The sequence below is a fragment of the Acartia tonsa genome, chromosome 14 (assembly GCF_053477335.1).
Source record: "Acartia tonsa isolate MP-2025a chromosome 14, ASM5347733v1, whole genome shotgun sequence".
Taxonomy (NCBI): Eukaryota; Metazoa; Arthropoda; class Copepoda; order Calanoida; family Acartiidae; genus Acartia; species Acartia tonsa.
In genome coordinates this window covers 23757254-23783106 of record NC_137273.1, presented here as the reverse complement: position 1 = coordinate 23783106, position 25853 = coordinate 23757254, and the positions used below count along the sequence as shown (strand labels likewise).

Here is a 25853-nt window from a genome sequence, read left to right as displayed (position 1 = left end):
TTGATTTACGGAACTTTATACAATTGCAGCTACTCCACTTCCATTTACTGAGAATAATACAAAAATTCCTATAATATCACTTTATGACAATTTACTTTGATTTCATTCCAGACAACGACAGTTTTATCGACGACAAGATATTCAACAAGATATGATAGAGTCTTAAAATGGATACCTTAGAGATAAAATCATTAAATTAACAAGGATGACAACATCCATAAAAGCGAAGCACTGAAACGGTAGGACAAACGGACATTAACACTTGTATAGTGTTAGAACTTAATTATTATAATATAAATTTATAAGAGTCAAAGCAAAATTGTAAGTAAATTTGTTGTAAAACTGCTTGATACAGGATAATTTTTATGGACATACTTACTTACATTTTTAGGACTTGATTATAGAGTTGCTTTGCTTATTACATTATACTTTTTTGTCCCAGGAATCAATATACCAAAAATCAGATCAATCCGATGATTAGATCACATAAAAATTTGTTGTTAAAAAGGTAAAAAAATCAACATGTTTGAAATGGACGTACGGACATTTTGGTAATGATTATAGAGTTGCTACGCTTTCTAAATCGTACCTAACTATTAAAGGAATCTTTAGGCAAAATTTGAAATCGATAGGACAATTCTAACATGCCTAAATTAACGGGAAAAGCTATCCGTTACGGGCGTACGGACGGACCGACCCTAATTATAGAAAAGCTTCGCTTTTAAAAACAGTTTTAATTGAATATTCAATATTTCCCAACAATTAGATATTATTTAATGAAAAACTCGGTTGATAACAATGTATGTGGGCCTATATAGTATGTTCTTAAAATATGTAAACTTATGTATATAATATATATGATCCTATGTTAACAATGACGGACCTACATTTAGGGTAGGTCCGTCCATAAATAATATCGTCCTATCCATTTAAACTTTCTATGATGATTCCTCCTGTAAATTTATATTTATTTGGGGTTACTTTCAGGAATTTTGTTCAGGCTTCTAAATAATATTAAAACTTTTATGCTTTGTATTTATGTTTGCTTGTTTGACCCTCTGATCTGCTGAGTTTCGCTGTTATGGATATTGTGATCCTTATAAATATAATATTTATGTTGTTGTATAGGAAGAAAAGCTAAAAATATTTGATAATAATGTTTAAAGACCATATGACTAACTTGACTTTGAAATCACGTGCACCAACCATTTATCATTTTCATATCCTTTATAGAAGTGAAGATAATCTATAATATAAAATATCTGTCCGCCCGTCTGTAAGAACGAGAGGAAACGTGAATTTCTCAGCGTGTCTTGACCATACAGCAGTTTAGGTCAAGTATGACTTCAAAAGACAAAAGAAGTTTTAGAGGTCTTAAGTTGGAATCATCCACCCAAAATCAGGACCATCAACAGGATATGTATATAATGATTTATTGTGTTACTCTACACTATTACAGTAGTCCTGTTTTCGGTGGTTACGGCGGTAAAACGGCGGTTGGCGGCACCAATTAATATTTTTATCTGTTTCTTATCACAATAAAAGACTAGATAAAAATTTGGCTGATCTAGAGCTGTTTTGAAATTCGATGGCTGGCAGCTAACAAACGGCAAAATTAAAGGTAGGAAATGGGTCAAGAAGTGGTCAAACGGTCATGACCTTACTATTTACGGAAGTTTATTATTGCTCACGAATTCTTTAGGTCTCTAGCTGTAATAGAAGCCACGGTATTCATGATATATGTCTATAGTAAAAGCTGGACAAAAAATCGGCCATGAAGCGGTCAAACGGTCATAACACTACTTTTCTCAGATGTTCATTGATATCTAAGTATTCGCCAAAAAAAATTTAGGTCTGTACCTTGTACACAAAATTCATGTTGTAGAAATTTAGATTTATATAGAATTTTATCTAATTTTGATGCCACCTAACCGACACCGGACACCACGACCGACACAGACCATATATTCTTATAAAATCAACTCTTGCCGACGTATAATTAATTACTAAACTTTAAAATAAATGACATTGATTTAGCCCCCCCTTCCCCCCGATCTGTAAGTGTTAAAATAGCAAAGCTCAAACGAGAGCATGGTACAAATCAACACCTCAATAATTATAAAAAAAATCAAATTACTTAACAATAAAAAAAACCTTTTTATTATAGATCTAGTTTTATACAAGAAAAAATAATATATAAAAATCAATAATTTCAACGGATTATAAATCTCTTAAAACATCAACTAAATTATCAAAGATATGATTTTATTTTTAAGTTTAGTTTAGTTTATAGTCTATTGATTTGTAGGATATTTAAGTAATTTCATAACATAACTTTTTAACAACTTCCTTTTTAAATTATGAAACCTTAATACTGAAGACAGTGCCGTACGGACAGAAGCAGTACTAGATTATTAAGTAGCTTTTTTACCAATAAATTTTAAACAATTTTTCACTTTATGAATTTCTATAATCATGTATGCTTTATAAATCTAATGTTTTACTGAAGAGTAGTTTTAACTAGTGTAAATGTTATAGAAAACTGAATTGCTTCATATTCTCCCATATGGTGGTCAAAATTAGTCTAAGTATACAATACAATACAACAGACACAAAAAAAATGTTTATTGATATAACCATCTATAATCCTGAAAATATGGGAGCTTACCTAATTAACATTTACAATTTTTATAAATGTATTTTTTTTGCTAAAATTTAGTTTGTTATAAATGTATTGACACCGTATATTCTATCGTATCCTTACGGAGATTTTAATGGTTATACAAACAACTTTAGGAGCCACTGCACTTCCCCTCTATACGAGGCACACACACACACACAACACACGCACACACTCTGTCACTTGGTCTTGCTAGTGTGCGTCCATATGGTACAGATAATGCGACCAAACTATTTTCTCTAACATACGCAACAATATCACAGTAGTAGATACAACTCCCCCCTCTCACTCTCTTTCTTTCTCTTTCACTCTTTCTTTCTCTCTCTCTTTATTTCTCACTCTCTCTATCTCTCTCACTCTTTCTATGTCTCTAACACTCTCTATTTCTCTTGCTCACTCTCTCTATCTCTCTCACTCTTTCTATGTCTCAAACACTCTCTATTTCTCTTTCTCACTCTCTCTATCTCTCTCTCTCTCTCTCTCTCTCTCTCTCTCTCTCTCTCTCTCTCTCTCTCTCTCTCTCTCTCTCTCTCTCTCTCTCTCTCTCTCTCTCTCTCTCTCTCTCTCTCTTTCTCTCTCTCTTTCTCTCTCTCTATCTCTCTCTATCTATCTATCTATCTTTATCTCTCTCTCTCTCTCACTCTTTCTATCTCTCTCACTCTTTCTATCACTCTCACTCTTTCTATCTCGCTAACTCTCTCTCTTTCTTTCTCTCTGTCTCTCTCTCTCTCTCTCTCTCCATCTCTCTCTTTTCTCTCTCTCTCTCTCTCTCTCTCTCTCTCTCTCTCTCTATCTCTTTTTCTATCTCTCTAACTCTCTCTATGTCTCTCTTTTGTCCGACATTCTGATTTATTATTTATTATTTAAGATGTAGGGTAAGGATTTTTTGTTTGTCTGTTAAGCTCTCGCCAACCAATTTTCGTACTCAAATCTGCATTTCATCAAGGCTTCTTATTTATCCCCTGCAATGTAGGCTTTAAATTTTTCCGAAATAAAAAAAGCTCTAGTGGCTAGTGGCGCAGCAGCTAGTCGACAATAGACGTCAAAGGATTCTTTCCTTGTAATTGTTTGTAATATAAGTTCTATCATATTTAATATTAATTCCTTATATAACGATCACCTCAGGCAATAATAGTTTTTTATTTTTGTGTTAATTGCATCTTCTGAGCTAGTATTTCACATTCTTGCTCGTTACTCAATAAAGCAAGTATTTTTAGTAGCAAAGCTATTCTATAATTTACTTTGTCTGTCTGTCCGTCCAACAGTCCGCAACGCTCAAGGAGAAATTTAATTATGTAGTCTGCTATTCAAGACAGGCGGCTGAATTTTTGTAAAATAACAATAAACATCTGGTATTTGATGAACTTGGTCTGTCAGTCATTTAAAAAAATCAAAATATAAAAACGTGTGAAAGGTTTCGTGATTTTCTTTTAAATTTGTTATTGGGGAAGTTATTATATAATTTCCGTCTATCCGTTCATCTTGACATTCGTAAATTTTAAAGCTGAAATTTTAATGGATGATTCTCTGAACCGATAAACAAAAAAGACTTAAGTACATCTTTTTCTTAGAGGTTTTGTGGTTTATAAGATATCTGTAACTAAAGACAGTAAACTATTATACCATAAGGTTGCTTGCCATTCAGTAGAATATTGATTTATACATCTAAACAAATTGCATAAATTTGTTGTATAAATACTTTTATTTCAAGAAGTTGTTTCTAGAGATGCTTCGCTTATAATATTGTACCTTATTTTCCTAGGAATCATTATTCCAAAATTACGTATAAATAATCGAATACTTCAAATATTGTCGGCAAAAATGTTTTTAAATCAACCAGAATTTTACTTTTTGGATGTTTTCATCCTTGTTCTTCTTTAATATTTTGAAGCGAATAGCTTCGCCAAGAGGTTTAATCAAACCAATTTTTCGTATTTTAGATTTACAGAAAAATTACAAAAAAAAATGTTTTCATTTTTCATTTCACCCCCCAAGAAAATATTTAGTTATAAACCTTTCCGGGACCTATGAGAAGCTACCCTGTAAAGGAGAACCCGATCGGTTCAGCGGGTAGCGAGATCCTTCGCTACAAACAAACAGACAAACAGACAGACATCGTTCTACTTTGTATTATAGATTTTCAACATAAGATCAGAACTACTCTTATAAGAGCGACAGAGAAAAGTTAGGACAATCACTGATTTAGTTATTTTACGGCTGAACCAATCTAAAAGACTGCAGAATGGCCAAGAAAATGGCCAGCATAGCTACCTGCAACTGCAAGATTGTTTAAAATATCATGATTAGGGTGCCAGCTGGTAATAGAGGATTAATAAAAATTTTAGATTTCCATTAACCTATGGATTGATTCGCCGTCTGTTAGATCACAATGAGTCATCCTTTGTGGTAATTGTTGTGTATTTGTAATGAAACAAGGATGACAACATCCATAAAAGCGAAGCACTGAAACGGTAGGACAAATGGACATTAACATTATAATATATATGTATAAGAGTCAAAGCAAAATTGTAAGTAAATTTGTTGAAAAACTGCTTGATTGACTATTAAAGGAATCACCATGCAAAATTTGAAATCGATAGGACAATTCTAACATGACTAAATAAACGAAAAAAGCTATCCGTTACGGACGTACGGACGGACGGAAGGACGTACGTACGTACGGCTGGACCGACCCTAATTATAGAAAAGCTTCGCTTTTAAAAAGACTGATACAAATGTCAACAACCTAATTATAAAAAAAAAATCAAAATGAGTATTGAATATGATTGTTTCCATAAATAAAAATAAAAACATATTGCTTATTAAATGGAATTTTACAACGTTTTATTATGACGCAAAATATAATTTAGACTAGTTACTCTCTTATTAAGACATCAATGTGAAGCTTAAGCCGAATTAACTTTGCCTCCCTATATCCTTCTTTTTCTAGGCTTGGCTACTAAACATTTGCTCTAAAATTCACTTTGACCTTTTCTTCATCCATATTTTGGGGCTACTTTTTTGTGGATATTGTCATTCTGTTTAAAACAATACTTTTCGTCCATAGAGGCCTTTCTTGACACTTAAGGGAAGGGGGGGGGGGAGGTTGACCAGACTTTTTTGATTTTAGTTTAAAATGAAAATGGAGAGGTGGAAATTATTGGAAGTGTGAAGTTATCATCCCCCTTAATATCAACCTTTTCGTGACATAAAAGAAGCTAAACTGAAAAGGAGAACTATATCGGTATAGCGGTTTGCATGATCCTGTAAAACAGACACACACAAACCAACATCCTGTTACTTTCGTGTAAGGATAAGGATTATGAAGCTGATGTATGAATTTGATTGTACTTGTTTGGAAAAGGGATTGTTGCTTGCATAAAAAAAAAATGTCCTAAAGCCTGACCCCGAACCTATATGAAGCTCCCTTAAAATTGATAACTGAATCGGAAAAACAAAAAACCTTGCTATTTTATACAATATGATTAAGAAAGTTGACAATGGACAAAACAAATTATGGGTAAGTTTCTACGGATAGGACTTTGGACGTATTACTATTTATGATTTATTTTGTTTTGATATAGCTGAGATATAAGTTTGTAGGAAAGAATAGTAGAGAGATTACTCAAGAGACATAATGTCTGATTTCACCAATAGCATTAGGGTGGAAGAACATTAAACACTTGTCATTGGTTGAATTCAATTGGAAGGGGGTGAAGGGGCAGAATAGTTCTTTAGATATCAATAAAGAAATATATAAGCTTTAGTACTTAAAATTTAGTAGGCATCAAAATCTCTTACAAATATTGCTGCAACAAACCCCCTCCCCCCTTCTTAGACCACAAAATATTAGGAGGGGGGCAGTGGATGTGGAAAATACTCTTGTGTTACTTTGAAATCACTGAATTATATTAAGCAAACTTTGGATTTAAGCTTTTTTAGGATATTAGTTACTTTTACAAATATTGCTGAATCCCCCCCCCCCCCTTCCGTTTGCTGGAAATAGTGGAAGTGGTATGGGTAAATAAAATTGTTTTAAAAATACAACCCTCCCAATCTAGTACAACTATTTTGCTGCATAATCTCCTCCAACCTATTGGACTTATAAAAGAAATATTGACAACACATTGCTACTTCCCCAAAGCAATTTGGAAATCTAAATCTTTATTTAAAAGTTTGCTCCTTATTGCTTTAGTGGTTCCTGACTTAAACACAGGTGGTGAGGTTGTATGGAGGGTAGCTGGAGAGGGAGAGAAATATTTGCTTAAAAAACGGCTTCTTCCGCTTGTGCAATCAATTGTTTTTTTCTCTGTCTATAGATAAAACTAAACTTTTTGACATAGTTCTCTTTTTTTCCTAAAGGTTAAGCCTACTTTTAACATAATCCTTGCCTTTAACCAATGTATACTAGTTACTTAGAAATTGATAAAATAAGCAAGATTTCTTATTTAATATCAAATACAATAACAAAGTTAAAAACAGGTTTATTTATTAGCAACCAAGTTACTTCAGTTGGCCCATCTCTTGCCCACCTTTGATTACAAACTTTAAAAAAATAAAGGTGCAATATTTCTTTATAAACAGTCTGATAAAAGTGAAATATCTAAATATCCTGAGTGGATTTTTTACTGTCCGACACAATAAAAAAGGATATTATCATTTTAAACCTCTGAGATTCAACCCTTTGTAGACAGTGAGGTACTTTTTTGTCAATAACACGAATTAAAAATAATTCTTTATTTCCTAATTACTATGTTATTAAAACATGAATTGGCAATTTTATGTCATATGAATGAATCATTAACAGATAGTAAATTGTTTCAACTAAATATGACAAGTTAAATATCCCAGGATACACTATAATAAACAAAAAATTCAGATTTTCCTTGTTTTTCCATTTTTAAGGAAAGGTGCTTAGAAAATGCTAAGATTTGATAACCAGATGAGAAATTTTTACATTCACATATTTAGCTAGGAATAATTAAATTCCTTAGAATAAAGTTTGCTTTCAAGAAACAATATACTCGAAAAATTTTAAGGTGTTTTGTCTGCTGCAGGAGTTCCTTTTTCAGATTGATGATTTTTGGGGTCAGATTCTTTTGAAAGAATTAATATGAATTATCCTTCAGTAAATAAAAAAAAATCACTAAACCTTATTTTAATTTTGAGAGGTTTCGTGATTTTCATTTTATTTCATCATAAATGAAAAACCAGGGAAGGAAAGGACCTTGGATCGAGGAGTGTAAATTACACTGATACCCAATGTTTTACCCATTATTTTTTGGGACTTTAGGTACTTTTTTAAAATTATAATTGGTTGGTTATAAGGACGTCCAAGGGGGGAGGGGGGGGGGGGGGAAAGTGGTGATTAGCATTCAGTATACAATTTACTTTGTCTGTCAGTACATGCAAATACTTTTTATAAAGGTTTCGTGATTTTTTCTATTCTTAATTTCTTCCATTCCTTCTTTCTATTTATTTTTCTATTTTTATTTAATCTATGTTTTTGTGCTTCGCCCCATACGGACAATAATCCTGGTTAGTTTTATCACTGAAAATGTGTGTGTGATAAGAAATGTGACAGGCAAATAATCTGTAGAGTAGCTTTTTTACTAAAATTGAATGTATAAAACATTAGACGTAGAATTAATTTATCTAAACATATTCTGGACTTAATCAAAGTTACGCTTCAATGGTATACAAAGCAGAGACAAACTATAACATATAAAGTTTTTGGAGTTTTGTAGACAGATTTCAATCAGATAGGAAAACGTTTTTGTGTATAAATTATAAACCACTTGACAATAGGCAATAAATTAAGCATATGTAAATCACAATATTTGTGTAGGAAAGCTTGTGCTGGAATAGTTATTTATCGCATCGAATAATAAAAGCTTTCCGCTGATATAAAAATGTACAATTATAAGAATAAATCCAGTTGGGTTAGCCCCGGAGATGCCTTAAGGCACGGGCTGTTAAAAACTGGTTATAATATTATGATTGTATATCTTTATATTGTACATTTTTACTAGCCACTGTGCAATGTGCATCCCTAACATCTGAAATCGAAGTATAGAAAAAGCAAATAAATAGCTTAAATATAATTGTAATGGTTATTGATTCAAAAATTTTATCTAGGAATAAAAATTTCGAAATCAATTTGTTAAAAAATAGAATAATTGCGCTAGGACGGTTTTTTAGGCTTCTATCTACAAGCAGGGCTGTCTGTTACGGACCGAACCTAAACATAAAATATCTACGCTTTTTGAAAAGATAAGCTATAGTTCAAATATCTTTATTTCTACTCTATATTATAATTGATCTGGGAGGTGTAAATTTGTGAATTTAAATTCGACACAAAAGATTTATATTGTTCGATTTCTAAAGATCTACTATTTCAATTAGTAACCATACAGTAACTGTCAAAATAGATATATAACATACAAGGTAACAAACAAATCAAATAACTTTAGAAACCTCTGACTATTTTGTGAATATTTAGTCGACTTTTTAATGCTACTATTGATACAAAACGAACATATATAGCAGTGCCAGTTTATTTAAAGAGACAAACACAGTATTTTTGGGCAAGGATGAAAATTTCAGGAGTAGCGAAGCACAAAAATTCATGAAAGGACAAAAAAACAAAGTTGATAAATATGCATTAAATCATAGAAATTACAACACCCCTCGGAAAAAAAATTTTTAAATGTCTTTTGATGCATAACTGACGAACCAAATAGATTAAATAATGGATGCTCATTCAAACAGGGAACTTCACAAAACAATTCAGACATTTTCTACAATGGCAGCCAGAGACGTCCAATGGGGGGGGGGGGGCTAAAGGGGTGATTAACACCCCCCGCCCTAAATTAATTTTTATATTAAGCTTGGACGTCCTTGCCTAAATGATATAAAGATTACCCCCCCCCCCAACAAAAAAATGTAATTTCCCTTTTTTACCCCCCCCCTCCAAAAAAAAAAGCTTGGGCGTCCTAGATGGCAGCCGAGAAACATCTAAAAAAGGTTCAAAATATATTTTAGATGATTAATAGTTTAGGTTATTTTGTAACAATACTAATTTTTTCTCTTACCCTCCCATATCAGAGTATTACGCCCCTCCACCTTTTCTCACTAATTTCAATTGTCTTTGCATCAATCTAAACAGATAATTTTACAAATAGGCATATATGAAAGTACAGCTGCTAATTTTTTTTAGCAGCTATTCTATAACTATTATACATATTTCAATAAATACGTTTTTGTTCTGTATTGCCGGAAATTACCATTGTTTATTATTAAGATAAATTTGGTTGAATTGTGATCACATTATGAATAGTATTTTGATGTCTTATTTGTTTATTTATGGTTAGTTCCGATCAGTGCATCCGATTTTAAACATCAAATCTGATAATAAAAATAAAAACGAAGCTTTTCGATAATTGGGATATGTCCAATAGTCACTGGAACGTAGTTACTAGTCAGTCTCTATGCAGCATTTATCTGTTTATAAATATTGACCCAATATATTTGCTTGAAAATGCATGTTTAATGTATATAGTTTATTTAACGTGTTCAATAAAGCCAAGCTATCTGAATTCAATTAGCATTAACTAACCTTACAATACAAATTTCAATTGCAATATATATTTAACAATACTTTGGATAGCTATATTGCTTTTAAAGTTATTTTAAATATTAAAATTAAATACTAAAAACTTGTCTAGATTGCATGATGATGTCAACCTGGACCGGATCATCGGATCTAGCCACACTTTTCTTTGCTGGATCATCCAGGTACATTTTAGGCATAACCAAGAAATTTTTGAAATAAAAAAGGTCACTCCTTAGATAAACAATTATCTCAGTGTGTCAGTAGCTTTGTTGAATAATATCTTAGATAGAACTTATTAATTACTAGTGGCTACGGCCTTAAAGGCCTCTAGGGGCACTTGAGGAGGGGGGAGTTGAACTCGATAACCCAATTTTTTTGGGGGAATAGTCGACCAACCCCAATTCCAATTTTGAATTTTAGTTTTTAAAAAATGTAAAAAAAATTTCGGGGGGGGAATTTTTTTCTTAGTGCGATTTCTCTTGATGGGATGGTGCTACCCTCCCAAAATTAGTTATAAACCCTTTCAGGACCTAAGAGAAGCTACCCTGTAAAGGAGAACCATATAAGTTTAGCGGTTAGCGAAATCCTTTGGTACAAGCAGCCAAAGATCTTGTTACTTTAGTATAAGGATACTCATTCTTATCTTTTTTTAACAAACACACAACTTTTTTTATTTTTTTATTATTAGCTTAATTTATTTCACTATAATTACAAATAACATGAAATAAACTATAATATTTTTGGATTTTTTTTTATAAATTAAATACAATAAAATATTTCACATTAATGAAACTATATGTATAATATTTTGTTTTGTTTTAATAGTTTTTTTTTAAAAATATTAACTTTTTTGGAAAAAAAAAACATTTTTAGGTTTGAAAATAAGTAATATTATCTTTATATTGTAAAAGAAAATTCAAAAATTCAGATGGAATATTAACATGTGAAGAAGTTTTTTCTAAAATTTTTATGGCAAATTGGGCAACAAAAAGTGTTTGAGAGTAGCAATTATTAACAGTCCATTTTTGTATAGCTTCGTCCTTGCTAGATTTCAATGCTCTGTCTTTGGCTACTAAAATGATTGTTGAAATTTGAAGAAAATCTTTATCATTGAATTGAGGATAAGTGATTTTAAAAAGGAAAAAGTTTTCTTTTAAAAAAATGAATTCTGGATTCCCATCATTATATTTTTGGTCTAGAAATAATGCAAATGCATGAATAAAATAACAATAAAATTCCCATGTTCAGTTGTGGATTCTACATTACATTTAAGACAATTAGCATTGTCAAGTAAGCCAAAATGCATTAACTTTTTTCTACTTACAAGAGTTCTGTCAAGCTGTTCTAATAAGAAAGATTTATAGTGCAAAATTACTTTTTCAAAACTGTTTTCAAAACTTTCAATATCTGGAAAATAAAGACCATCTCTTTTCCTTGTTTTAATACTTGGGGCATGTTGATCATATTTTTCTCTGAAACCATTTAAAATGCAATGATAAAATGGAAGGCTTTAAAAATTTGCGATTTTTTTGTAGTGACTTTACACCAAAATTGTTAAGCAAGAAATTGATGTCAACTTTGTAAAATTTGAGTAGTATACCCAGGGAAGAAAAGGGATATAGATGGGCATGGTTTAGAAGATGTAATAGGCTTGGCATAAAAATTGAGATGCTTTGATTTTTGGGTTTTAAGATCTTTAAACCACCCTGCCAAAGATTAAGCTCAATTTGTTTAGATGCAACCTTTTATCTGTAACTTATACCTTCAGATGACCACAAGAATTTAGACATAACTTTCCATAGTTTTTAAGTTTGGGTACTATTAGGTGAATAGACACGAAAAATATGAAAACACATGGAGTTTAAAAGTGACATGCAAAGGTTTCAGCGTCTTATTATACTATAGTTACTAAATAGTGGATACTGTTTTGCCTTCCTATCTAGTTTTTGGATAAGTTCGTCATAAGTTAGTTTTGCTCCTTGTGTCATATCAAAAGAAATGATTATACCAAGGTGTTTAAAATAAGGTTGAACTTTTCCAATTATATCTAGGTTGGCAGGTGCGCTACTATTAGTTAATATCTTAGTTTTAGTGAAGTTTACTTTTAATCCAGTTGTTTCTTCTAATTTTGAAAGCAAGGTAAATACTTTTTCAACATCTATTTATTTTTATAGCAATAAAATTTCCAAGAATCGTCTGCAAATGCCGCTGCAGGTATAATTTTTGAATTTACATGCAAAGAAATGGCTTTAAATAATTTACTGTCAAGGCATGACAAAAAAATATGATGAACAATATCATACAAAGTTGCAGCTGAAGGAACACCTTGAGGCGTCCCTAAAATGATATCAATAAACTCAGACACACAGTTGTTAGCAATTGCTCTAAATCTACCCTTAGAAATTAAGTTAATCCATGAATCAGCAAAGTTTCCACTAGGAAAGATATGTTTAAGTATTCTATGAAGCACTTCAGGTAAAACGCGGTCAAAAGCACGTTGAATGTCAAATGATACTAATTGTGCATTTATTTCGTGTTTTTTGATGTAATTCATAGTAGCAGTCATTGAAACACTTGCTGTGTGCATATGTCTTCCTGGTATAAAACCATGTTGATCAGGATGTACTATTTGGATTAAATAAGGTTTAACTTTACAATTTAATGATTTAGAGGAGATCTTATACATAGTTTCCATCATGCAAATACCTCTCAGATTTTTGGCCAGTTTTGGATCAGATCCTTTTTTGTTGATAAAAACTATGTTGCGATCTTTTATACTTGAGAAAGGTGATTTATCAATGTCAATACAGTGAATAGTTGAGTGGTTGAAAAGTTAGGGACGAAATCAAAAAGAAATTCATATAGAATTTTTGGTTCAGTGGAGATTCCTGGACAGCTATTGTTTGACATTGATTTTATCACATCTCTGTACTCTTTAGTTGTTATTCTGGGGTACATTTCATCTAAGCTAATATCAAATTCTGTTAATAATGTATCTAAAGAAGAGATAGGAACATTAGAAGGTGCAACTATATCTGCATGCATTTTACTTAAATGTTTTACAATTGTTAATGGATCATTTGTTAGTACATTATCAATAATTAAGATATGCTCATTTTTAGTTTTTCTACGACAATGACTGAAGGCGTAAGAGTTATTATTGCCATCTAATATCAAACCTCTTAAAAAAGCAGTTTCTGCTCTTATAAAGGATAAGTTTCTAAAAAATTCTTGCTGTTGGCTAATTAAAATTTTGATATAATCAATTTTCTAAGGTTTTTATGTTTATCTAGATCTGCATAGAGCTTTGAAATTGTTTTATCAAAATCTTGTGTTTTGTTAAAAGAATTAAACTTCAGTTTTGAGAAAAATTTATCATGATGAATTTTTACTTTTATAAGATATTTATAGTTTACTTTGGTAGATAAAATGTTTATTTAATGCAGCAAATAAACTAAATTATAACAGTTTCCAATTCTTGTTCTTAATAAGATTCTTGGTTATGTACATCATGAAATTTGGTGCTTTCTTTCAAAGTGTAGTGGCTTTCGATAACTAACCCCCCCCCCCCCTTTTTTTTTATTTTTTGAAATAAATTGAAAATATGGGGTTTGGAGGATTTTATCTTTCCCAGTATTCAATATAATTTAACCTAACCTGACATTAGTTAAATAACAAACAACGAAATGTTACCCTTACCCACTTATTTACTTAATAACATCAAGTGAAAAACGCTAATAATTCTAGTTATTTGTAAGCACATTGTTCGTTGAACTATTTCATGTTAATATTTGAAGTGACAACTTTTTCCCTAGGAAAACCACGAGCAATGGTTTTAGATTTATCATTATTCTGATATAAGAAAATAAATAATATAAACCACAAAAAAAAATTAATTTTGAATTGTTGCTATATGAAAGAAAGAAATGCGTAAATATTTTCTATTTATTTTATTTGTTAATTCCCTGAGATAGGGGAAATCATTAAACCTATTTAGCTTCAGTTTAAAGATATTATGATGCTATATATGGCTGTGGGTTCTATTTTTATATCATATAGGCAAAGACGTCCAAGCTTTTTAAAAGCGAAGCTTTTCTATAATTAGGGTCCGTCCGTCCGTCCGTACGTCCGTCCGTAACGGATAGCTTTTTTCGCTAATTTAGGCATATTAGAAGAACACAGTAATAGTGTCTGACTGATTATGACGTAACAAAAAAATTAGCCAATGAGAGGCCACTATAAATTTTACCATTAATCAATAACGGCCTCTCATTGGCTAATTTTTTTTGTTACGTCATAATCAGTCAGACACTATTACTGTGTTTATATTAGAATTGTCCTATTGATTTCAAATTTTGCATGGTGATTCCTGTATCAGTTAGGTACGATTTAGAAAGCGTAGCAACTCTATAATCATTACCAGAATGTCCGTACGTCCATTTTAAACATGTTGATTTTTTTACTTTTTTAACAACAATTTTTTATGTGATCTAATAATCCGATTGATTTGATTTTTGGTATACTGATTTCTGGGACAACAAAGTACAATATTATAAGCGAAGCAACTCTATAATCAAGTCCTAAAAATGTAAGTATGTCCATGAACATTATTCTGTATCAAGCAGTTTTTCAACAATTTTACTTACAATTTTGCTTCGACATTTATACATTTATATTCTGATTATTAAGTTCTGACACTATACAAGTGTTAGTGTCCGTTTGTCCTACCGTTTCAGTGCTTCGCTTTTATGGATGTTGTCATCATTTTTTATTTTTATTTTTTTTGGGGGGGGGGAATCAACCCTTTACCACCCCCCTTGGAAGTCCCTGCGAACCCTCCCAAAAATTTTCATGTTTTTATAGAATGGGAAGGCCGAGAAAGTTCTATGGATATCCCAGACAACAATTTTTAAATAGGAAGTGTTTATATCAAAATGTTTTGGGTGGTTGGTATGAACTTTTATTTTCTCCGTCACTAATATTTATTTACTTTACTTACAGCTACCCCTTCACTGTTTTAGATGGTTCTTTTTTTAGGTTTAATGGTCGGCGCAGTTTCTCTGGTGTAATGTGCTATACTCCAACAGAACCAGAACAGATACCCATACATAGAGAGTTTACAATGGGCGGAGTTCCTTTCTGTGAATTTTGCCAGGTATCTATTTACTTTCACATATGTACTCCCCTTCCCCTTCTTCCCTTCCTCTGATTCTTTTGCTAGAGAGAATAAATGATTTTTATTTTGTCTAGATTCAATACATTGTATATCCATTATGATTTGAAATATATTTTTATTGTTTCTTATCATAGACAATTATCCGCGGACAAGAACATAAAAAAATAATATATTATTTCCTACTGTGTTGGCCGCAATGATATAGTTTTATATATATATATTATGGATTGTTTTATCCTTGATTGATATTAAATATAATTTGATATTTGTCAGAATTATTGTTCCTGATTTCTTTAATTCAATTTCATCTAAAATTGTAACAAAACATTAAAACCACAATAATTAAATATCTGTTTCATATCTCAAAAATTGTTTTTGTTGTTTACCTACTCTTTCAAACTACCTATCTAACTATCTTTCTCTCACTTTTTTAGAAGCGAAGCTACTCTATAATTTGAAATGTCCGTCCGTCTGAGACAAAGTGGGGTAAACGTGATTTTCTCGGCTCCTAGAAAAGATAGACAGCTGAAAATTTTAGTAAAGATTCTTTTAGCATATGCCCATCTAATCTATACGTTTTTTTGTCCATCTGTCTGTCGTTTGGGGTGCTATTTAGATCGATTCCTAGATTTTCATGTTTTCGTGATTTTCTCAACTCCTTTTTAAGATAATGGGCTGAAATTTTCAGGGATTGCTTAAATTTACATTCTACATATTTGCCTTAAGTTTTATTACGGTTTTTCTATTAGTTGGGGTGCTAGATCGATTCCTAGATTTTTAGGTTTTCTTGGTTTTCTCGATTCCTATTCATGATTTGCGGCTGAAATTATCAGGAATTGAATATGCTTCATATTCTTATCAAGTTTCATAAAGATATGTCTATAAATTGCGATGCTAGATCGATTCCTAGATTTTTATATTTTTGTGATTTTTAAGGTTTCCTTATTTCCCAATTTTATCAAGATGAATGTTTATTGTATGAAATTGCTTTATAGTAATTTTTCCGATATCCATTCATAATTTTTGAGCTTCGCTACTTATGGATGTTGTCATCCTTGTTTAAATTATATTTACTAGAAATTGCGCCCGTTTCATGTCAGGGTTCTGTATTTGAAGAGGTAGGGAAGTTGCGGAAAAATAGTCAAAAATATCGAAAAATAAAACAAATTTTCCCTTGTCTTAATATCCACATATATTCTAAATCCATTGTTGACAAATGCTGTCATAATAAAATTGCATAACTTTCTCTTAATTAGGATTCCATCTATCAAGCCACTTTTATTATGCTTTCCCTCATCCATACTCCACATTTTCAACTTACTTTGTCTGTCTGTTATATGAATTTCATTAATCCTGTGGAAAAAATGTGATTTCGTGATTGGATCAAAGATAATAAAGCTATAAAAACTGCTGTCAAGATTGAGTTTTTTACTTTATTAATAACTCATACATGAAAATTATGGGATAAATGTTATTTACTTGGTAGCTATTCCTTTGATACATAAGCATCTACAAAATATGACTTCCATTGCAATTCATCTTCATTACTTTTTTCATTTCTCTGCTTTGCTACGCTAGGATGTTGTCATTCTTGTTTAAATGTCATGTGATAATTAAATTTATTAAAAATTTTAATCTGGAAAAAATCATTTCTACTTTTACCTGTTGAAAGTATAAATTGTTAAGACAATTATCTTTTGTAGTTTAAGACAAATACAAATTTTGTTTTGAACATTCTATTACTTTGTACAAAAATGTAAGAAATACAATAACAAAAGTTAATAGATGAAAATGAAATCACAACTTTATTATTCCTTTTGTATGTTACATACTTTAACCCTTAACAGTCGGGCCCCTTGCCGCACCTTAATCAGTCGGGGGGGGGGGGGGCGTTCAACGCCCCCCATATTATCTCAGTTCCTATTAGAGCTAGAGGGCTAAAACTTTTTGTGCAAGTCCCCTGTGTTATGATGAATTTCCGACCTTAAGTAAGTCAAAGTCAATTTTCGCTTCCTTCACCCTTTTATTTAACAACCTTTGTTTTTTGTTCCTTTTTTACTTAAAAATTTCAAACGGCTGTAATTTTTTTATTTTTGAAGCTAGAAGAAAATTTTTTGGCAGAAAATGTTTATCTTTATGTAAATTTAATATTTGAAATATCAAAATATAAATTTCAGCGGCCGCATCTTTACTTGGCAGCTGTCAGCCGCCGCAGTCGGCGGTCGGCGGGAAAACGGCGGCGGATCTTTATGAAATTTTTATACATCATGTAGACATGTAAGAAAAGCTTAAGTTTAAAATTTGAAGTCTCTAAGTCAAAAATTGCGGCCACAGGAGCCTTTTAAAGATTTCTGGAGACCTGGAGGATCAGGACCTGCAGGATCATACCTGGAACCTAAAATTGATTTGAACACCTGTATTTAATATGAGGATGTACTACTAGAGGATATTTTAGTATTTTGGTAAGATAAAAAGCTTTGTTTAAGTCAAAAAAAATATTTTGCTCTTTACCTGGATGACCCTGCCAGGTTTGCTGGCATCCTGTGCCCGCCAGGATGGAGATTTTCAAAAAATTCCAACTCTCAGTTATGTGTCATACCCACACTTAAAAAGTCAAGCAGTTTGGGCTCTTATCTTTCACACACAGAAAATGAGATAGAAAAAACCGGATGGGGGAGCGTTCAACGCCTCCCCCCCCCCCGACCGTTAAGGGTTAAGGTACTGTATTACATTTAAACTATCAGGTTTTCCTGGCAACAAGCCACTAAAAGCCAATAATAAAGAAGTTAGGATGTTATGGTCAGCCCTTTCATTTTGGATGAGAGTAAGTGGAAAGCAATGAATATCATCACACAACATATTAAAAAATCAGATATTTAAATATGTAGCACCAAGTTGACAGTTGATTTCTAATTTCTTTTTTCATATGTATAAAATATCATAGATGTACTGTGAAGCACAGTTAGCCAACAGAGAAAAAGTGATGCACTACACCAAACAAATTGATTATTTACAGGTTACTTCAAGTTATATTTCTTTATTTTTAACTTATATTTAGTATTCAGCTACCTGAGATATATTCAATTTTATAATTTTAAGACTGAACTTGAAGATTTAAAGAAGGAGAATGAAACTCAAAACAAACTGATAGATGATCTTAATGATGAGGTTTGTAAATGAATTAGACGTAAAAAATAATTGCAATCAAAAAAGAGCCCCTAAAAATCTGGCTTTTTGGGGTTTTAAGGTTAATAGGTGATTTAAGTATGGCTGTTAAACGAAGCTTCTACAGTGTTATATTTCAGTTTCAAATCTTGGATTTGAATTTTAACTATTGTACAATTTATAATCAGATTTGAAGAATATGAGAAAAAAAAAATAATATAGAGATAGCTACTCCTTAACTTTAGCTCTGAAATTAATAAGTTTTAAGAAAGGTTTGAGCTACAGTTTGACATTCTTGCCTAGACATATAATTGATTCATTTTATGGGATGTCATATCATCATTTTTTAAATAGAAAGATGATCTGGAAAAGAAACTCGAGGAAGAGGAAAAACTGAATGATAACTTAGAGGACAAAATTGATGATTTAGAGGTGAATAATATTTTGACTTCATGACCTTGTTATCCTCTATTATAGTGTTCTTCTAAACTAATTGTTCATTGATTTAATTCAATAAAGAAATACCTACATAACAGTCACTGTTTTGTAATTTCGCCGTTTTGTAACATTCGCTGTTTTGTAATTTCGCTGTTTTGTAACATTCGTTTTTTGTAATTTCGCCGTTTTGTAACATTCGCCTTTTTGTAATTTCGCCGCTTTGTTTTTCGCCGTTTTGTTTTTCGACGTTTTGTATCCACTCCCATACTTTTACTATTCATGTTTTAAATCTTTTATAGCAGCCGACGAAATCATTTAATTCGTTGTTGTGCTGAGATTGGAACCAAGCACCTACCTGACAACTAGCAGCCTAGGATTCAATCTATAAGTACAGAGCCATACATATTGTGATTTTATACTTTAAATTTTCTTGGATTATCTCTTTATCTTTGATCTCTAGGGACATGTAAAATTGTTTCTTTTCAATCTATGTTAAAATCAGCTGTTTACAAAAAAAAATATATATATTTTTCCCCGCTAGGTGGTAGTAGGCTTTTTAAATTTTTTAATTTTTGGTAATTTCTATTGGAAGGTTGGTGGTACCCATCCCCAAAATAGCTATAAACCATCCCAGGACCTATGAGAGCTACACTTTAAAGGAGCAGTTAGCGAGATCCTTCGGTACAAACAGACAGACAGACATCTTGTTACTTTATTATAAGGATTACCAATTCCACTATTTATTTATAAGATAATTCTAAAATATTATTTATGGTTTTAGCTGGAACTGCAAGATGAGAGAGAAAGAAACCAAACTCTTGAGAAAAGAGTCAGAGAGTTGGAGGTATAACTAAATTGATTTAATCTAAATTGTATTGGGTATGCTATTGGTCAACCCTGAGCCATTATTGGGGGCGACTAACTACATTGTTTAGCTCACTGGCATAACCTCACAGAAAAATGCTTTCGAATATCCATAGTACAAAGTATGTTTAAAATTTTTAAAATCACCATTTATACATGCATTATATTTTTCCTTTTGTCTTAACCTCTTTTCGAGGAAGCCTTGTGTTTATCAAGTTCGAAATTAATTCCTTATCATTATCCTAAAACTAAGCGCAAATGTCGTCCTTTTTGGCTTTCCTTTCATAATGTGACGCGGCATGGATTGTTTATATATTTTGATGCGCCCACGTTTCTTACTTTTGAATGAGACATGAGTGTGTGAAGATTTCGGAGAACAAAATTGGGCCTATCATTGGTCTCATAGTGCGTGAACGACCCTAGTATACCAGGGATTTGAAACCATAAGAACTTCAGGTAGAATTTGTTAATTTTATTAAGAAGAATGGTGTATAGGACGATTATATGTAGTTTTAAAAAAAGGCTTTAGCCAGCTAAGCATGAAACTTAATTATGATTAATATATGTTTTAGTAATTTTTTATGTGCCTTTATTTTTGCATTTAACAATGATTTATTAAACCAAATAATTTTCCTTTTAAGCCAAAGTTTCCAAAGATTCTTAACTGTAGAGAAAAATGATTTTTAAAAAGCAATTAAGATTACGTGGTTATAAATAACTGGAATTATGAACTAATTGATTTTGTAATTTCAGGACTTTGAAATAATTTCATCAATAAATCTATATTCAAACCTGCTGTTGAAACTTGATGGTTCCTGGTATTGGGGGTTTGTATGTTCGCCAACTGATCTCGTGAACTTCCCGCTAATTCGGAAGTCAAGCTCAACCAAAGTGTCATGGTTGAGACACCTTTTTTATTCCTTTTTTCCCTGTATTTTTTTGTATTTGATAATGTTTACTGCAGCAAGAATTATATTGGAGCCCAGAACCGCCTCCCCCTCCTCCACCACCTCCAAAGAACTTTCTAAACATATTCAAGACACAGGTAATATATGTTTACACATTACAACTGTACATTTTACTTATTAATACCATGGCTCTTAAAAAAGGACAACTGGGGGTGAGTACACCCACCTTTTGTACACTTCTGCTTTAAATTAATCATCTATTACTCTACAGCTTGTTTGTTTCTAGCCTGCTTCTGATAAAATATTTATATTTTAGTTTAAAAGGAAGGCGAAAAGAACTCAATCAGTTCCCAACATTAACAATTCTAATAAACAATCAAAGCAAGGTAATTAATTTTATTGTTCTAGTTCCAAATAATTTTGAAACTTTAATGAGCTTTAAGAATATATTAAAGAATTTTAAAACAATTTTTGAAAGTTATTTAAAATTAAATACATGTCAATATGCGCTAGTTCAATTCTTTAAGCTTTTGATCAGATTTAATAAAACTTGGATGACAGCATCTTTATAAGCGAAGTTCAACAAATCGGACAAACAACATATCGACTTGTTTTGCTTGTCCTATGGTAACTAAACGCTTAGAAATTACCATTTTGAAAATCATGGAAGGTTGAAATCGATAGGACGTTTTTAAAATATCTTAATTCACAATCGGAGTAATCCGATACGAACGGATGTAGTTTATACCAACAACGAAATAAATTCGAAAAATATCACGCAACCATACTTGATTTTCAGCTGTCGTTGGGGGTCACACACAGTAGAATATGCGACCTTTTAATCTGCCCATAAAATATTATTTTAGATTTAATTCGCTTGTTAGTTATACCTTACTCCTGAAACGAATCTACTCTAAATATAGAAAAGCTTTGCTATTAAAGATTAGTGCATTTTAGATTTTGTAATAGCATTTGACATGCAAACTTTTATTTTATTATAGTAAATTTTTTAAACTCATACATTTATTTTTAAATAATAGAGATGACTTTAATTAGAATAACATGAAAAATTGTTTTGAAGTGGCCATGATGTTAAATGAGAGTATATTGGATGCAATAAAGAACAGAAAATACAGCCTACGTCCTGTCAATGTTGAGGTAGCTGCTCCTATGAAGCAGCTTATAGTGCCTATAAAAAATGGCGTAATACAATACAAATGATCAATGATTTTATGATTGGTCAATAGCAATGTATACTGGCCTATCATTGATCATTTGTATTGTTTGACGTCATTGTTATAGGTACTATAAGCTGCTTCTGCCCCTATTCATATCTAAATTTACCTTTTTCTTCAACTCAAAATTTTAGTGAAATTTTAAACTAGACATTGGTCTTAATAAAAAGTAATAAAAAATGAAGTTCAGCATCCACACTTAAAAATTTATCTGCCCTTTTTCTGATTGCGTATGTCGAAAATTGGTTCTGAGCCATACTGAAAAATCAAACATCGTATCATATAACACAATTTTCCATTTAGATTAGAATAGTTATCTTAAAATTAATACCTGATTTCTTGTTAGCCTGGGCATTTGGGCAATCAGGGCCAACAATACTGGAATTAAATCTTAAGATTTTGCATTTTACGTTCCGAAGAAAAATGTCTATAATACGATGTGATAAATAACTAAATTTGAGATGGGTGGAGAACCAAAGTCCCTGTCTCCAAATGGATTTAATACTCTGGACATTCAGCTTTCTAAGGTAAATGTATTTTATAGCAATAAACATTATGTCTACATGTCAATTTGTCTTTATGTCCATCACACGAACCCGGTATTAGTGTCGGACTGATTATGACGTAACAAAAAAAATTAGCCAATGAGAGGCTACTATGAATTTTACCATTGGTCAATAATGTCCTCTCATTGGCTAATTTTTTTTGTTACGTCATAATCAGTCCGACACTAATACCGGGTTCCCATCACACCATTTCTTGTCTCTCCATGGTTCCTCAGTTTTTAAAATCCCATGATCTCAAGCATATTAACACAAACGAACTTGAATCTGATAAAAATTTTAACTTTTAAAGTAGTAAGGTTTTTTGTTTGTCCGTCACGATCTTGCAAACCACACATGTAGGAGTTCTCCATTTTAGTGAGTCTTCACATAGGTCCTGTTATGTATCGATGTTTTTTCATTTTATTTAAGTCTTTGGGTGGTTTTAGGCTTTTGTAGTGCCTCTCCTTTCCCTTGAAATATAGATATGAATAAAATCATTATTTGACTGATTCATTAGACATTAAGATGCATGCACCTACACAAAAATTAATCTTTAGAACAGTGATTCCCCTCAATCACTGTCAACAAGTGGCTACAACACAATGGACTTCCAATTGTCGAAGGTAAATGTAAATTACAGACGGCTATCAATGATTTGATTATATTATTAAATTCTTTTGTAGTATTTCTAGTACAATTTAACTCATCAAAATCAAAATATTTTACATTTTCAAATAATATTAATTACATGAATATCATCTTATGATATGATATTATTTCAACTTATGATTTAAGGAATTACAAGCATTCATTGACAGCAGTAATCTTATCAAAGATTTTTTAGTTTGCAACAATTTATTGACTTAAAAATATAACACTCAATTTTATAGTCAATAGCTTTCGGAGAGATTTGACTATGAAAAGAGGTCTTTTTTGTAAAATTGTAATTAGTTACTGCTTTGTAACTTTGTGCCCAAAAAGCTAATTCATTTGCTTCTAACTGGTGAAATTTAATTTTGAAATTTCTGATATGAGGGCTGGAAAATTTGTAAATATTTTCAACTCCCTAAAATGTCATTTAAGATGCATATAACTTTTTTGGTATTTTAGCTGGAGGCTTTAAATTTGGGGTATTGGTTCTACTTGTGGCAGTCTTTCAGCAGTTAGAGTGGTGTATTACCTGCAGGCTTCCTTTAAAGTTTAATATGTATTTCATTTAATCAGAACAATTTAACACAGGTCTTTCGCTAAACTTTCAGATTTAGTGTTTCCTGCATTTTTTAACTTTTAGATATTTGCACGAAGACTTGCCATGGGATACTTCCAGGATGATGAGCTTTCCAGTATGAGGTACAACAATCATAATAGTAATAATCATCAGGTGAAGGATGAGAAAGTGGTGATGGAATCTATTGCTGGTGTAAAGGAGTCTATACTGAGAATGCAGGAGTATATCGATAGAGTAAAAAGTGCTGAAGATGCAGTAAAAATTTCAAATAATAGGATGAAGCATTCAATTGATTGGATTAAGAATTCTATGAATGTAGTAGATAACAATTTTGAGTTCAATAATTCAAAGAATGGATTTATGAATAACATTAGCAGGGTTGAGAAAGACATTGAAAATGTTAATGATACAAATCTTTGTACATGTGACAATTCAAGCAATTCTATTGAAGAAGATAAAAATGATATTTATGAATTGAATAACGATATTAAATGTATTTGTGACCTTAACTGTGACTTTAAAAGCATGGAAAATGACCTAATGAATGTGGTTGTGGATTCAAAAGATTTGATTCCTGACAATGTTGGTAGTAATAGTAATCGCATCAATGATTCTCATACTAAAGACTTGCATGATCTTAAAACATTCGATGAGTCTACTTCTGTTTCTATCAAATTACCTGAAAAAGAAACTCAGAAAATGACAGAAGGTGCAAAGCATACAATCAATAAAAGAGTTTCTTTTGATAGCAGTACCTTGCCATTATATAAAGCCAACAAAAGACTTAAATCTCAAACTAATTACTCAGAATCTAAAAATAATATTGAATATAATAATACTTTCTTTGGTTCAACCAATAGGTTGCCCAAGAAAAATAAAACAAAGTCGGACTTTAAACCAAAACCTATCTCACAAAGAATTTCTTTTAAACGTGATGATTATATTGATGCATATTACAGTGATGATAATCAAAAATTAATAAATGATTGCAACAAAACTAATGTTCATGACATCAATGATCCTGTTTATGTTGACCCAACTCAGAAGGAACAAGACTCATCATTTAATAATGATAAAAGAGATTACAACGGATTGGTTGTTGATGGTGGTTCTAACAATTCTGTGGAAAGTTCTGATGTGAGCAGCTTGGATATTGCATGTGCTTGCTGTACTTGTGATATTGATGACGCAGATCAGGTTAATAAATTATTAAATGTGCAACCAGTAAAAACCTTTTAGTAACATCCAGACTGAAATCATACTTTACTTAGATCGAAAGGATGTTTTTTTTTTTATAAAAAGTAATCTATATTTTTTTTCTTTTTGGGCCTTTAAATATCAAACTAATAGAGTATATCATATTGGTTAAAGGTAAATAAGTAGTTAGAATTTAAATTGCATGATTGGTTCATATTTTTAAACAGACTTTAAAAAATGCATGTCGGGAAAATTAAAATTTTAAAAAATTAGAATGATTTGATTACTTTATTTGGAAAGTAAAGATATTGTATATACTTCAACAACAAAAAATAAAAAGTTAGATTTTTACTCTGTATTAACATTTTCCGATTAAGAAGCCATCAGATGACGACATTAATGTAACTCATTTTCGTTATAAGACGTACTGGAAAAATTTCATTAATTGTATTAGTAATAGCCAATGCAAAAAAAACAGAGTAAAAAATCATAATACTTCAAATCAGATTATAAAAACAAAACTTAATAAGAGTGTTAAACCGCTATAATTATTTTAGTTCCTATGGCACTATACGAAGCTTTGAAGATTGAGAATGAACAAAGACGAAACTCTACATCAACGCATTATATTGTAAATTTATTGTATTATACAAATACATTATTGGTGGATTGGATATGATTTTAATATAAAGTTGGAATAATTTTTTTCATTTAAAATAAAAACAAATGTAAAAACGATTTTTTTTATTTTATGGTCAAGGATTTTTATACAATAGAGGTTCAAATAATCAAATCAACAAAA

At 31.2% G+C, this 25853-nt stretch overlaps 1 protein-coding gene across 1 annotated transcript; it reads left to right on the top strand.

Moving 5' to 3' along the window:
- Nucleotides 1–10411: 10411 nt before the first annotated feature.
- Nucleotides 10412–25723, top strand: LOC145305373 (uncharacterized). The gene is made up of 13 exons (XM_080146991.1): nucleotides 10412–10477; nucleotides 15333–15450; nucleotides 18416–18497; nucleotides 18530–18639; nucleotides 18991–19068; nucleotides 19856–19918; nucleotides 20903–20983; nucleotides 21163–21232; nucleotides 21928–22004; nucleotides 22543–22608; nucleotides 23184–23249; nucleotides 23918–23976; nucleotides 25609–25723. The coding sequence occupies exons 1-13, from the start codon at nucleotides 10413–10415 to the stop codon at nucleotides 25640–25642; spliced, it is 969 nt and encodes a 322-aa protein (XP_080003117.1). The 5' UTR covers nucleotide 10412; the 3' UTR covers nucleotides 25643–25723.
- The last annotated feature ends 130 nt before the right edge of the window (nucleotides 25724–25853 follow it).